The sequence below is a fragment of the Bombus pyrosoma genome, linkage group LG15 (genome assembly GCF_014825855.1).
Source record: "Bombus pyrosoma isolate SC7728 linkage group LG15, ASM1482585v1, whole genome shotgun sequence".
In the NCBI taxonomy this organism is placed as follows: domain Eukaryota; kingdom Metazoa; phylum Arthropoda; class Insecta; order Hymenoptera; family Apidae; genus Bombus; species Bombus pyrosoma.
The window spans coordinates 2,818,989-2,832,659 of NC_057784.1; the positions used below are offsets into that span (position 1 = coordinate 2,818,989).

The following is a 13,671-nucleotide window of genomic DNA, read 5'->3' on the forward strand; positions in this document are numbered from 1 at the left end:
TAAATTGCTATATAAAATACAGTTTTATAGTTATGGTTAAAATAAATTTAATAATGATATTGACTATTAACCAAATATTTTCCTGAACCTTCATACGAACAATTTATGCATAAATCCTTATATAACTTAATACCTAAATTTCAAATAATAAAACTATCTGATAAAAATAGATTCCTTAGTTTAATTATTACACCAAAAGTGTTGGAATAGGTTTTTTTCCAGGCCAAGCTTCTTTGGCATATTTTTTCTTTTTTGGTTCCATCGTTCGTGTATCAGTAGGTCCTGGTATCTCTGGTACATGTGGTGTTTCTGTTTGTATTTGATTGGGTGTCATCTCTACCTCAGGAGCTGGATTTGGTAATGCAATACCAAGTCGAGATGATAATGAAGATAGTGCACTAGAAAATGGATTAAGAGATAACGACGATGGAGTAAATTGTTCTGGTGGTAAATCTTGATAGAGTTGAGGTGTAGTTGTTGTAGGTTGAAGATGCTTTAAAGGATTGTGATCCTCTGATAAGGATATTAAACCTCCTTCCATACGCATTCTCTAAAATATCAATGAATAATAAATTTATAAAACATATATAAATAATATATAATGTTGATTTGGAATAACCCTTACTTTACTGGGAACGACTGTCGTTTGTACAAGATTACGAAATCTTCCGACTGATGGATCAACGTCTTCTGGATTTATTACTTCTTCATCATCATTGAACGTAATTCCTTTTTTCTTTCGTTTTCTAGTTGGTTTATGAATTTCATCGTCTGTTATTCCTAGCATAGATATACGTCTATTATGTGCAGTGTTAAATTCCGTTAAATTCTGTAATTAACAATACAGTTATTAAACTATATCTTAATAATATAATTTAAATATACTTGAATATATATACTTAAATATTACTTGAGACATACATCAAGTTCTGTTTCTGTTTCAGGTAAACCTAGTAAACCACCAGCATCTGTATCTTCTGATAGTTTCTCTAATTCCTCTATAATTGGTCTTGTGCCAGTTTGAGGTCTTTCTCTAATAATATAATACCGTGTAGAAGCCCCAAAATGAAATGTACTATCAATTGGTAATTGTGTGGGTTTATGTTGTTCCAAACGAAGATTACCAATAAAAGTTCCATGTGCTGAAAAATTAGTCAAAATTTATAATATTTATAACTTAAATCTTAATATTTTGTTCAAAAACAAAGTTTCATATTTATTTAAATCATTAAAAATGTTCATTTCATATTGCTTAATTAGATTCTTACAAATCTCTTTCTTATAATTAAAAATCAATGTGTATAATAAAATATAATAGTTATGAATAAATAGTTATGAATTAAAATGCTATAAATTAAAAATAATGATATAATACTTACTGCTACCCAAGTCAACAAGAAATGCACGATTTAAATGTTTATGATAAACAAGAGCAGCATGAACACGAGAACAAGAAGCGTGATCTATACAAAAGTCATTTAATTGTTGATTACGGCCAAATAAGTAACATTTCTTCTCATCAACCATTAATTTCTGAAACAAAATAATATTTCTGATGTATCTCTAAAAGAGACCAAAATCTTTAGGCTTAATATATAACTTCCTTACTTGGAAACGAGACCAAAGCGAAGGAATACTGGAAAGAGGAGAGAGAAAAAGGATATAGATTATGTAGAAGGGAAGAAGAAGATCTGAGACATGTAATAGAAGAATGTGAAATAACAGGAGGATCAAAGGACATGGAAAAAACACTGAATGAGACTGGAGAAGGACTAACGGATTTAAGAGCAATAATAGAGAAAAGAAGGGCAAAGGCAATACAAGATGGGATGGAATGACAGGAAGGTAGCACAGCAAGGAGGCAAAAAAAACCAAAGTGGCAATAATGTGTAGTCATAAGTTGCAATAGTTTGTAGTCATTAGTTTTAGATGCTAAAGGTAAGAATATGCTAAGGAGTGTAATACAAGAAATGTAAGGATTGTAAATCAAAAGTTCGTCCAAAGCCGAAAGGCACGGACTAGAATAAATAAAATAAAATATAACTTCCTTACTTGAATTAATTTGTCATTCTTCAGTACATCTAAATGTAATCCAACTGGTGGCTTCCCAGCCCTGAAAAGCATAATATATGTATAAGATAATATTTTTTATGCTATAAATATACTATAACATTAGATAGTAATATTGTATCTACTTAACTTAAGGTTAAGTAACTATTTGGTACAGTCTAATAAAAATTTTTCAAACGTACCAATTGGGTACTTCGTAATGATTAGCCATCACCACTTTGAAACAATTTTCTTTCTTATTAAATGGACATGAAATTAACCGGGCAGGAAAACACATTCGATGTCAGCGATAGCAGAACGTCATATTAAAAAAACGTTAATGAAATTTTATAATAATTCTTCATAATTGTTTCCGTTTTCATTCCATATATCATGGATATTTCTTAAAAGAATATAAATAGTAGGCACATACGCACCCTGAAAGAAAGTTATTTTTTATCAACTTTAACATAAGGTATTATTTTGATGCCATATACATATAGGCATATATATCATTCAAAGGCGTAATTAAGTAACTTAGTGCCCCGGGTATATCAATGAAAATTTTGAAGAAATTTTGATGTAAACTTTAACATATGTTCGTGCCATAATAACTAATTCTACATGTTTTATTTCATATTTAAAACAATAAAATTGTAATACAAAGCAGACAAAATGATAAGAAAATAAATTTTTTATTTTGATACTATCCTAGTATTCTTTTGCGTACATACGGGTAGTGTTCTCATTTCGGATTCTCAGGTTTATAAATCATATATTTTTTTGTTGAAAATATTTTAAAGGAAATTAAGCAATATACTACTGATTAGAATGACAAGAAAAACGAAATGGTAAAAAATATGTACTTTTTAATTTTTTAATATATTTAAAATAAATCTAGCTGAATAGTAACAGAAGTTATTATAGTGATATTATGGTGGTTTTCATTAGAAGAGGATGAATCAAGTAAGAATCAATGATGACATTTTGAATAACTAAATCAGAATCTTAATATTTTAGATTTTAGTAGAATAGTAAAATTTGAAGATACAATAAAAATTATTTAGTTTAGAAATGAAAATTAAAATTCTTTAATTATAGAAGCACATAAGATAGAAGCGGTCTAAAGAAGCTGGCAGAAGCTGACTGACATAAGTGGCCGAATAATTTTATAGTTAATCGAGCAACGTATGTGTCAGTGTGATTGAGAATTTATGTCGTTTTAACTGCTTGTAACGAAATTCAAATATATAATTGACAAGCTGAACAGTTGAACAAGAGATAAAAGATCCTATTACAATAAATGAACTGTATGAAACTAGATGTAATAATCTTCCACGGCTGAAATGTCGTATAAAGTCGGACAGCGTGTCGAAGTTCCTGGCAAAGACTGTCAAGGAGTAATTGCTTATATTGGTCATCCAAGCTTCGCTTCAGGAAAATGGATTGGAGTCATACTTGATGAACCAAAAGGAAAGAACAATGGAACTATCAAAGGGCAATGTTATTTTAAAGTAGGTTATTTTATATTTGTCTGTATATATAAAATATAGCAATCACATAATTACATTGTACACATTTTTATCGTACTAGTGTGCTGAAAATCATGGAATGTTTGTACGGCAGTCACAACTTATTTTGTTGGATGAAGCAGGCAATAGAACTGAACCTGCTAGTCCATCTTCAGCAGGTAGTAGTGCTACTACACCAGACGAGACCAGTGCGGCACGTGCTAGAAGTAGATTGAATAGGTAATGTGGTTCTTTTTTATCTTAAATTTTTTCAGACGTCGCATTTCCTTTTTTTTATTGAGATAATGTTGCATATTACATGTGACAATGGCATTAACTTATCTTATCATAATTTTTATGCTAGCATAAGTACACGTCGAAGGAATGAACCTACTGCGTAAGTTATTACATTGAATGATAAATCATAATTTTTAATATATAAGATATAAATTGCTAAATTTTATTGTACAATTTTTAAATAATAAAAAATAGGTACTTTGAGACAAGTATAATTAATAAATTCTTAAAATTCATATGCTGGTCATAAAAGAGTACGGAGAAAAACTTCTCCTGCCCATACTAGGCAGCAATCTGAGAAGCTATCTGGGTAAGAATTTATGAAAATTGATCCCCGAAAAATTTGTCTTTTAATATCGTCCTTAAATGCTTTTATATATATAAGCAGCTAAGAATTATATCTGTTATTCACTTTTTATGCATTTGTAAGTTTTTCTCATTATAGTAAGTGTATGTAGAATATAAATAAGAATATGAATGAAAAATTGCAATTGATATATCATTTTTTACTTTTGGAAAAATATTATAGCACTTTACATATCAATAAAGTATTTTAAAACTATGCTATCAAATAATTTAATGTATTTATAATTGATGATGTACATCTAAATTGAACTTAATTTACATTTACTAAGGAGATACCAACATTGTGTTTTTTACAGTTCAAGACTTTCATTGGCTGGTAGTAGGACACTTTTAAGTGCTCCAAGTACAGAAAGTTTGTCTGGATCACAGCATGAACGTAAAGATGGAGGAGAATCACTTATACCAGTTCCAACATCTAAAGGAGCTTCATTCATCGAGGTATTGTTTGTTGTTCTGGTCATGCTTTTATTATTTCTATATAGTTAATTTTAATAAGTTGATATATCAGTTATTTATGTGAACACAGTGAATGAATTATTCTGAGGATTCAACAAGGCATGAGTACATGAGATGAAGTTTTCCATAAAATATGAATATACCTCTATATGTGATAAATTCTCAAAAAATGTGATAAAAGATTGGCTTTGCTATGTTTAAATCTTTGAAAATTTGAAGTAACTTATATGTTTGTTACTATCATATTCAAAGAATCGTATTCTGTGACTCGGTATTAAATAAAAAACTACAGAGAAATGTTTAAAATGCTAGATAAGCTAATAACGCAGAGTAGTGAACTTTAAACTTTGAGCACATGTTAAATAATTCCGTTGGCACAGAATGATTCATATGGGAATGCACGTACGTGTTTCAGAAGTCCCCTAGCACGAGCTCGCCTCCCGGCAAAAAGCCAAAGGCCCAAGATGATCACAATAATGTAATTAATACTCATTAATTGTAATATCTAAATTTTCTCATCTGACCTTAAACCTTCTCATACTAGTTGTTTGTTGATCATAAGCATTGTAACACATGACTTCAAATTAGCATCACTGCACTTTGATGGGTTTACTTCTTCTTAATGGATTGTGGAACTGATTTATCCTTCACTATTTTCACTGTTCCATTAAGGATCTGCTTTGTTAATTGAGTTCTGTGATGCTTAGTCTAAAATTTCTCATGAGAAGGGGTATTCAAATGTACAATTGTCATTTTTCTTTTTAACAATTAGATACTGAATTCCCCTTAGCATTATATTAATGAGGTAATGATAACAACCTTCCTATGAATAGGAATTTAACAGCATTGCGGTATAAATTTGTGATCCATACTTGGAACACCCTGTTTCTTTCTTTTTATTTAATCATCGTTTACCAAGAGCCTTATATCCCTGATATAAATGCAGTTGATATTTATAAATGGTTAGGACATGATAGATGACTTAGTTAATATTATGCCTACTGTAAACTGCAGTGTCATATAACACAATTCAACTCATTGACTGAATTTCCTACACTTGTTAGAACTAATAGAATATTTGGTGTAGCTTGTTGGTGTCTCTTGTCACAATTAATATCATTAATCACTTTGAAATAGACTAATTCTACTGAATGTACATACAGAAACAACATTTTTCTGAAACATAATGTTTTGTATAGGAAATATAGGGTGTTTTTTTCATTACCGTCAATAGAAAATTACATTTATAATTATATCATTTATAAATAAATTAATTAAAATAAAGCATTTCGAAGATTACCTCAAACTGAAGCACCTAATGCAATTCTTTAGTAAAATATGTGTTTCCAACGCGATAATAAAAAAAACACCCAATGTTAAAATATAGTTTCATTTATAATTTCTTTGCAATTTAGACAGGTTTTGTAGAGACTTTGAAACCACAGTTTGTACCTGGTCAAGTAATGGCAGGTTCTGCAGCAGCTGCAAATGTAGTAGAAGAAAAATTATCACATTTGCAACTTCAACAGGAAAATGAAAATCTGAAATCTCAGGTAAATCATATTAATAAAATTAATTCTATTTTTTCAAATTATATTTATTTCTTAAAGACACTACAGCTTCTTTAGACAGATTTTCTAGCCCCCTAAATTGTAAATTTCTTTCAACTTCTGTTGCTTAACTGTTGAATGGACTTAAAGTGTTGAATGTTCCCTTAGTCACCACCACCAATTTATTTCCTATCAATGACTAATCAATTTAAAGATTGAAAATGGTTAAAGCCATTTCTCAGCAAGTTAGATTTTGACTTTATGTGAAATTCTGCTTGGTTATTGCCAAGATATTTTCACAGTTTGAAATAAAATACTTCAATATTTGCATATTGATATACAAAACAAATACAAAATAATGTGTTTTATATATGTTATTATAGGTTCGTGATCTTACTGAAAAAGTAGAAACTTTACGGGTGAAAAGAATGCAAGACAAAGAAAGAATGAAAGACTTTGAAAAAACAAAGCTTCAACTTGAACAACTTATTGAATTCAAAACGAAAGTTATGGAAAGCCAAGTAATGGAAGCTTTTGAATTAGATTAATGAAGTTTCGTAGTTTTCATTAATTTTAACATTTTTTTATTTATTTCTATGATAAAAGGCTAGTCTTCAAAGAGAGCTACAACGCGCGCGTCAAGAAGCGAGAGAAGCACATGCAGCTAGAGAACAATTTCAAGAAGAAATGGCAGATCTTGCAGAAACCGTAGAAATGGCAACATTAGATAAAGAAATGGCTGAAGAAAAGGCTGAAACATTACAAATTGAATTAGAGCAATTGAAAGAAAAACTTGAAGAACAAACATTAGATCTGGAAATATTACGAACAGAAGTATCTGAAAGGGTAAAGTATTTCATAGTTTATCCAGTTATGATTTGTAGTAGTTGTGTGTGTGTGCGTGCGTGCGTGCGTGACTTACGATGGGCTATTAGTCGCCAGCGACACTTGAGGAAAGTTAGCTGTTCCAATATTTGGTACCTACACGACGCAACGATAGTTATCCAGCCAAGGAGAGGTAAGACCTAACTGTGTGCCCCGCCATCGCTCGTATGATGTTGGCAAGGCTCATCAAAAATCGCGCAACCCCCGAGCATTGAAGAGAGGCGATATAACTAAGTGCCAGAGAAAACGAGTAGAAGAAAGATTTAAATGAAGGATTTTCCTATGAACGAACTTCCGGGTAGATTTTATTGTAACAGTGTATTCGGACATTAGCATTGTAATGTTTCACTGGTTTTACTTACACAATAGTTCTTATTCTGTATTTCCTTATCTCTACAGAAACTAGCTTATCCTATCTTACACTATCTATACCTAGATTTAATCGTCCGATTCTTACCCTATCCTTATTTTTTATACAGATTATTAATATATAGATGGCTGTATAATTATTGTAGGCTGCAGGAGGGGTTTCTGCTGGTGGTGTGTCAAGTTACGAAATAAAACAATTGGAACAACAAAACAATCGACTACGAGAAACTCTTGTTAGAATGCGAGATCTTTCTGCCCATGAGAAGCACGAATTCCAAAAACTTCAGAAAGATTTAGATCAAAAGAAGTCAGAAATATTAGAACTAGGTCGCACAAAGGAAAAGTTATCTACACGAGTAGAGGAAATGGAACATCAGATAGCAGATTTACAAGAACAAGTAAGAAATATTAATAATTGTTAATGGGTAATTTTTTATTAATATTATAATAGCGAGAATTATAGTAATCTTTATTTATTATATATATTTATTTATTGTGATTGAAACAGACGTATAACTATTTAATTTGAACTTAACGTAGTAATGTGATATAACTAGGGCAACTAAATTTGTTTAATAATTACTCAACTTACAATTTACAACTAACAACTCACAACAACTCGACAAATCACAACGACTTGACAACCCATAACGACTCGACAACTTATGAGTAATGATTAACCCGCAACGATGGCTAATTCGAGTGAAGATTCGTTACACGCCCCTAACCCTAATGATAACTCGACATACATATAAACTTGTTCCTTCATCAAATAGGTTGATGCAGCATTAGGTGCTGAAGAAATGGTTGAAGTACTTGGTGAGAAAAAGATGGCATTGGAAGAGAAAGTTGCAGAATTGGAAGAAGCCGTTGCAGATTTGGAAGCCTTACAAGTACGTAAAGTCTTTTCTAAACATTATTTAAAAAATTCTTGCTTAAATAATTATCCTTTTGTTTAGGATATGTCTGATCAACTTGCTGAATCATCGAAAGAATTAGAACTAGAATTGCGAGAAGAATTGGATTTAGCGCTTGGAGCAGCGCGTGATGCTTATCGACATCGAGATGCGGCTTTGGAAACATTAACGGACCGTGAACTTACAATTACAAAGTTCCGCGAACTCACTCATCAATTACAAGATCAATGTTTACAATTACAACAACGTGTGCAATCAACTGAAACCTCTAAATTTGGAATGGGAGGCGCAGAGCAACAATTAGCAGAAATTTTAGATTTCCAAAAAACCTTTGCTGAAACCCGTGCTCAAACAAAAGCTGTTGATCTTGAATTACGACGATTGGAAGCCGAAGAAGCTCGAAATCATGTGAAATATTTATTATCTTTCATGTCTCCTGCATTCTTAGCACGTGGCGGTGATCACGATGCTATTCTAACACTTTTACTTATACCAAGGATGATACAAAAAACCGAGATACTTATGTCTCAAGTACGAGAAAAATATAGATCATTGGATAAAGTAGATAGAACAGCTATCTTAAAGGGTCATTCGGTAGCACAATATACCTTCAGATCGCGTCTTTGTTCATACATGTATGCATTACAAACGTTCCTTGGTTGTTTTGAATCTGCATTAAATGTATGTAATCCTGAAATGTTACTTAAGGCTGGAGCAGTTTATCCAGAAATGGCAGCGCAGGAAAAATCTTTGGATTCCTTGATAGAACTAGCTAAAAAAGATCAATTAGACGAGAATCTACCAATGGATGCTATCGAGAAATGTTGTGGATATTTTTGTACTATGTTTTCTGTGTTATTTGGAGAAACCATCAACCAAGCTCGTTTGGTAGTCAATGGTACGAGGATGTTGGACAGTTCTTGTGAAGCTATTATGACTGATGCTGCGGCAATCAAAACTTTGATTCAGGGAGACAGTGGTGATTTAGGCCTCCTTTGTCAGCATGCAGAGACAACGTGTGAAGTAATTCAACAACACCTAAAGTCAGCTAGAAGACGAGTATTGACAGATCATGCTGCTGCAATTCATAATGCAGAATCTAATTTAGGATTGGATAAAGACTGTAGTGAACAGCTTTTTACGTGTTACCAACATGCTGTGAAGATGATGAAAACATTACAGATTTTGTTGAAGAGTGCTGTGCAAGCAATTATTACCAATGGCGACTTAGATACAGGACTTGGTGCAGATAAATTGAAGGAGATGGCTTCTATAGCATGCGAAAAAGTTTATGATACGGAAGATGTTGGACCCGTAGCTACGATTAAAGGAAGTTTATCAAGTATCCAACAGTTAGCGGCCAATTTCGCACAAAAAATGGCAGAGTGTGAAAATGAATTAGCAATAAGTGGACAGTTATCACAACAACGAGAACAAAATGCGGAAAGTGAATCTTTACAGCCTATCAAAGTAAGAGCACAAGCAGCAAAGAAAGAAGCTGAAGAAATTAAGATACTTAGTAGGAAATTAGAAGCAAGAGATAGTGATATACTTGAAGCGAGATTAGCTCTTAGGGAAAAACAAGAAGAATTATGTGAAATGATTTTGAGAAAAGATGTTGTAGAGAAAAAACTTGCAACTCAACAACATGAACATGAATTGAATGTAGAAAAGTTGAAGAGAAAGTTGGAAGAAGCAATGAATCAATTGAAACGAAAGGAAAAAGAATTTGAGGAAACGATGGATCACCTTCAGACAGATATTGATAGTTTGGAAATGGAGAGAGGCCAGTTAAAGGAAAAATTAAAATCTGTTGGAAAGAAGACGATGATGTCTGCATCTGGAGCAGACAATATGTCTGGAAGCGTTACAGCAGCATCTGGAATGCAATCAATGGACAATAAGTTCTTAATGCAAGAGATAACTGCTCTTAAAGAAGCATTAAACAGTGAAAATCAACAAAGAAAGAAATTAATGTCTGATATATTACGTCAAAAGTTAGAAAGTTTGGATCCAATAACTCCTCTTCCTTTAAGACAGGGATCAATTAATGCTAAAATACAGGAATTGAAACAAAAAACTAATGATCTTACTAAAGTAACTTACAAAACAATTATTATATAAATGAAAGATTCAAAAAATATTATTTCATATTTATTTAATTTTAATCAACATTTTTTTCTTGTTTTCCAGGATATTAAACAAGTCATGACATTCCCTATCGTTCCTGATTTAAGACGTAATAAGGCACGTGATATGGAGGGCCCAGTGTTAGAAAAGGCAATGCCAGTTTATCAATTGTTACAACGGGAAATAGTCATGAAAGAGTTAAAAGATCGAACTGATCAATTGATCGTAAGTCATTAATCAGTAGGAAATTATAAATATACAGTATTATAGTTGTTTGTAAATCAAAATTAAAACTTTTGTGTTTTTCTTGTAGAATGAAGTTCTTGAAGAAGTTATACAAAGAACAGTAGGTGGAATGGCTGAAGCTAATTTTGCAGTATTCCCAAATCGTGAAATGACTGCAGCAATGCATGAAAGTCAACTACTTGCTGCCGAAATCGCTATTCCCCACCAAGGTCAAGAACAAGTTTTTACTGTTAACGTAGGAACGCAGGAACTTAGGAAAATTCATACTTTGCTGTGCTATTAATTTTCATTTGTTAATTCTTAATATAACATATTAATGTGGAAAAATATGCTACCACAAAAGCAGTGGTAAGTGCAATAAGTTTGTAAAATATTAATTTTATAGTGTTTGCCTTTTGGTCACTTACGCATAAGTTGTGGTAGCCAATGATGTTCTGTTATATTTATACACATAGTTAATCTATTTTATATGTACAAAAGAACCAATAATTGACTTTTTATATCCGATGAAAGGAACGCATTGAATCTAGCGATAACATAATTTTGGAGCGTGCGATTTTTATTTATTTTCGAATTGACTACAGCACGATGACCGGTGCATTGTAGCTGGTAGTCTGCAGCACATTTTGTTACCTTATAAACTCAAATATTATTACTATTAACAATTTAAACGATAAAGTTACGCGCCTCTGTGGCTTCTGTGTAATATCTTTTGAGATTTGTCAAATATATGACTTAAAAATATTTACATAAATATCCTTTACATATCCCATGTGACAAGAATATCGCAACACAGTTCTCGGGAGCAAGTATATCGTTCATTTTGAACAACATGTTACTACCATTCTGGATAACGATAATCGTGTATTGCCATCAAAATTGACACTTAATGAAATAGAGACTATAATACAATGTTCCACTTTTTATTTATAGCGATAAAAGGAGCAATAAACTGTTGATGATTTTCATTATTTATGAAATAACGTATATCTTAATTACTGTCATAATTTTATTATACATACACACATGTATGTATGTATGCACATATATAAAGCATTATCTGTATACAGAATATCTTGTGAGGTATTTAACAAACTTTTCTTACGTATTTGCTACGTCATTAAGAATAAAAAGAATATACATTATAGGTCGTCACGTTCTATTTTGTTTCGTAACCGCCAATAAATGTTTAGTTTTGTTTCAAGTATAATGGTTCAGTTCCTTATTTCCAATCTGATGTAGATTATATTGATCTCAAATTCATATACAAATGTTATCTTGTTTTCTATTACTATAATATTAATAGGAAAGAATATACACACGCGCGCGCGCGCACATACACACACTCACACACACACACACACGCACACACGCACGCACATACATATATATAAATATATATATATTTATTTATTTATTTATTGTATATATATATTGTATATATATTAAAAACATATATACAAGATTTTTGAAGTACCACCCTTTTTTCCACGATTAAAATATAGAAAATAAGAAATATTAGTATCATTAAAATTAGCATACAACATTAAGTAAAATGTATAAATTCACTCTTATGAGTACACAAGTTATCAATAGCAATCAACATTTCGTTTATTTATCTTGTCATATAACTATTTTATTTTATAAGAACTATGTTATCATATAAATATGGTGGTAAGATCATTAAAAATAACGATTAGCATCACATACATGATTTGAGGATTGCCTATGTAAAAAACATAACTGAATTGTTCTTTTACTATTCATCCAGTGTATTATTTTTGATGGATAACGAAATTAAATAGATCTATGGAGTATATGACATTTTTTTTATTCAGAATGATTTACTGAACACGTGGGAAAAATTTGTTGAATACCTCACGGGACATCCTATATATACATACATACATACCAGATAGTAATGAGTGCTTATATCATTAATTATTCATTAACTTACTCGTTCATTCATTCTCGCTGCATAGTAGTACACACTTTTATTCATTAATTTTGTTTTTCATTTTCTTAATTCTCAGTAATAGTAATAATATTAAAATAATAAAAATAATAATATTAATAATAATAATAAACCATACATTCACTCAAAGATATTTAATGATTATATCTCTTTTCTTTTTATTACTGTCTAAAAACTTCATCAAACAAATTGTCCTTCCAAAATATAACGGTACACAGGATCCAGTCGCATTATCCCTTGTATCTTGGTTCGTACTAACGTTGACTGGACATTTTTTTATTATTTTTTTTTATTTTTTAAGAATATTTTTATAGTAAGGACATGAGTTAACATTATTGATTATATATCATTTTGGAAGTAGTGCTTGGAACATAGACGTGAATATTGACGCAACTAGAATGGTTGATGTAAACAAAAATTTTCAATGACAGAAACGAATTTTTTTAAAACTTCTACTGTGTTTAAGGTGACTTCGTGTACGAGATTTCATTATGCATATTAACAACCAACTGCCCGATCGGTTAAAGATCCCGTAAGTCACGTAACATAAACTTAATATCGAAGCAATAGCGCGGGAAATACTACTGCACAGTCTCTGCCATTAAAACTATATGGAGGAAGTCCTTTGGCTGGAACTGGTTACAGAGTTGCTTTCCATGCATCAAGTATTTTATGTACTATTTGTATATATTCTTTTCTTCAAATGTAAAGCAATCTGTAATCCATCTCCAATACAGAGAAATCTGCTTAATATTCATTTTATTTATCATGATCGACTAAATATACTCACAGAAAGAAAGAGAGTAAAAAGTGAAGTTTATTAGGTCAGAGTAGCTAATAATTTGTTCGTTTCTTGATCGATACAACGTATCTAGAAATTAAATTGCTGCCTTAATAGTAATATTACTTCCAGTATTTAC

At 31.2% G+C, this 13,671-nt stretch overlaps 2 protein-coding genes across 7 annotated transcripts; one reads left to right on the top strand and one right to left on the bottom strand.

Moving 5' to 3' along the window:
• Positions 1-17: 17 nt before the first annotated feature.
• On the bottom strand, positions 18-2,560 carry LOC122575549 (nuclear inhibitor of protein phosphatase 1). Its single transcript, XM_043744617.1, has 6 exons — positions 2,253-2,560; positions 2,053-2,113; positions 1,380-1,533; positions 922-1,142; positions 626-829; positions 18-550 (listed from the first exon to the last, which is right to left on the bottom strand). Exons 1-6 carry the CDS (start codon positions 2,345-2,347, stop codon positions 188-190), a joined length of 1,098 nt encoding a protein of 365 aa, XP_043600552.1. The 5' UTR covers positions 2,348-2,560; the 3' UTR covers positions 18-187.
• A 468-nt stretch (positions 2,561-3,028) lies between these two features.
• Positions 3,029-11,520, top strand: LOC122576063 (dynactin subunit 1). Of its 6 annotated transcripts, XM_043745853.1 has the most exons (15): positions 3,029-3,237; positions 3,372-3,563; positions 3,643-3,800; positions 3,925-3,957; positions 4,111-4,167; positions 4,520-4,661; positions 5,095-5,157; positions 6,095-6,232; positions 6,613-6,750; positions 6,836-7,075; positions 7,630-7,881; positions 8,260-8,376; positions 8,443-10,497; positions 10,594-10,755; positions 10,844-11,520. In XM_043745853.1, the coding sequence occupies exons 2-15, from the start codon at positions 3,396-3,398 to the stop codon at positions 11,057-11,059; spliced, it is 3,939 nt and encodes a 1,312-aa protein (XP_043601788.1). In that variant the 5' UTR covers positions 3,029-3,237; positions 3,372-3,395; the 3' UTR covers positions 11,060-11,520. The 6 variants fall into 6 exon arrangements, with proteins under 6 accessions (XP_043601788.1, XP_043601787.1, XP_043601789.1 ...); XM_043745852.1 differs by having other exon boundaries at positions 3,029-3,563; XM_043745854.1 differs by lacking the exon at positions 5,095-5,157 and having other exon boundaries at positions 3,029-3,563.
• Positions 11,521-13,671: the final 2,151 nt, after the last annotated feature.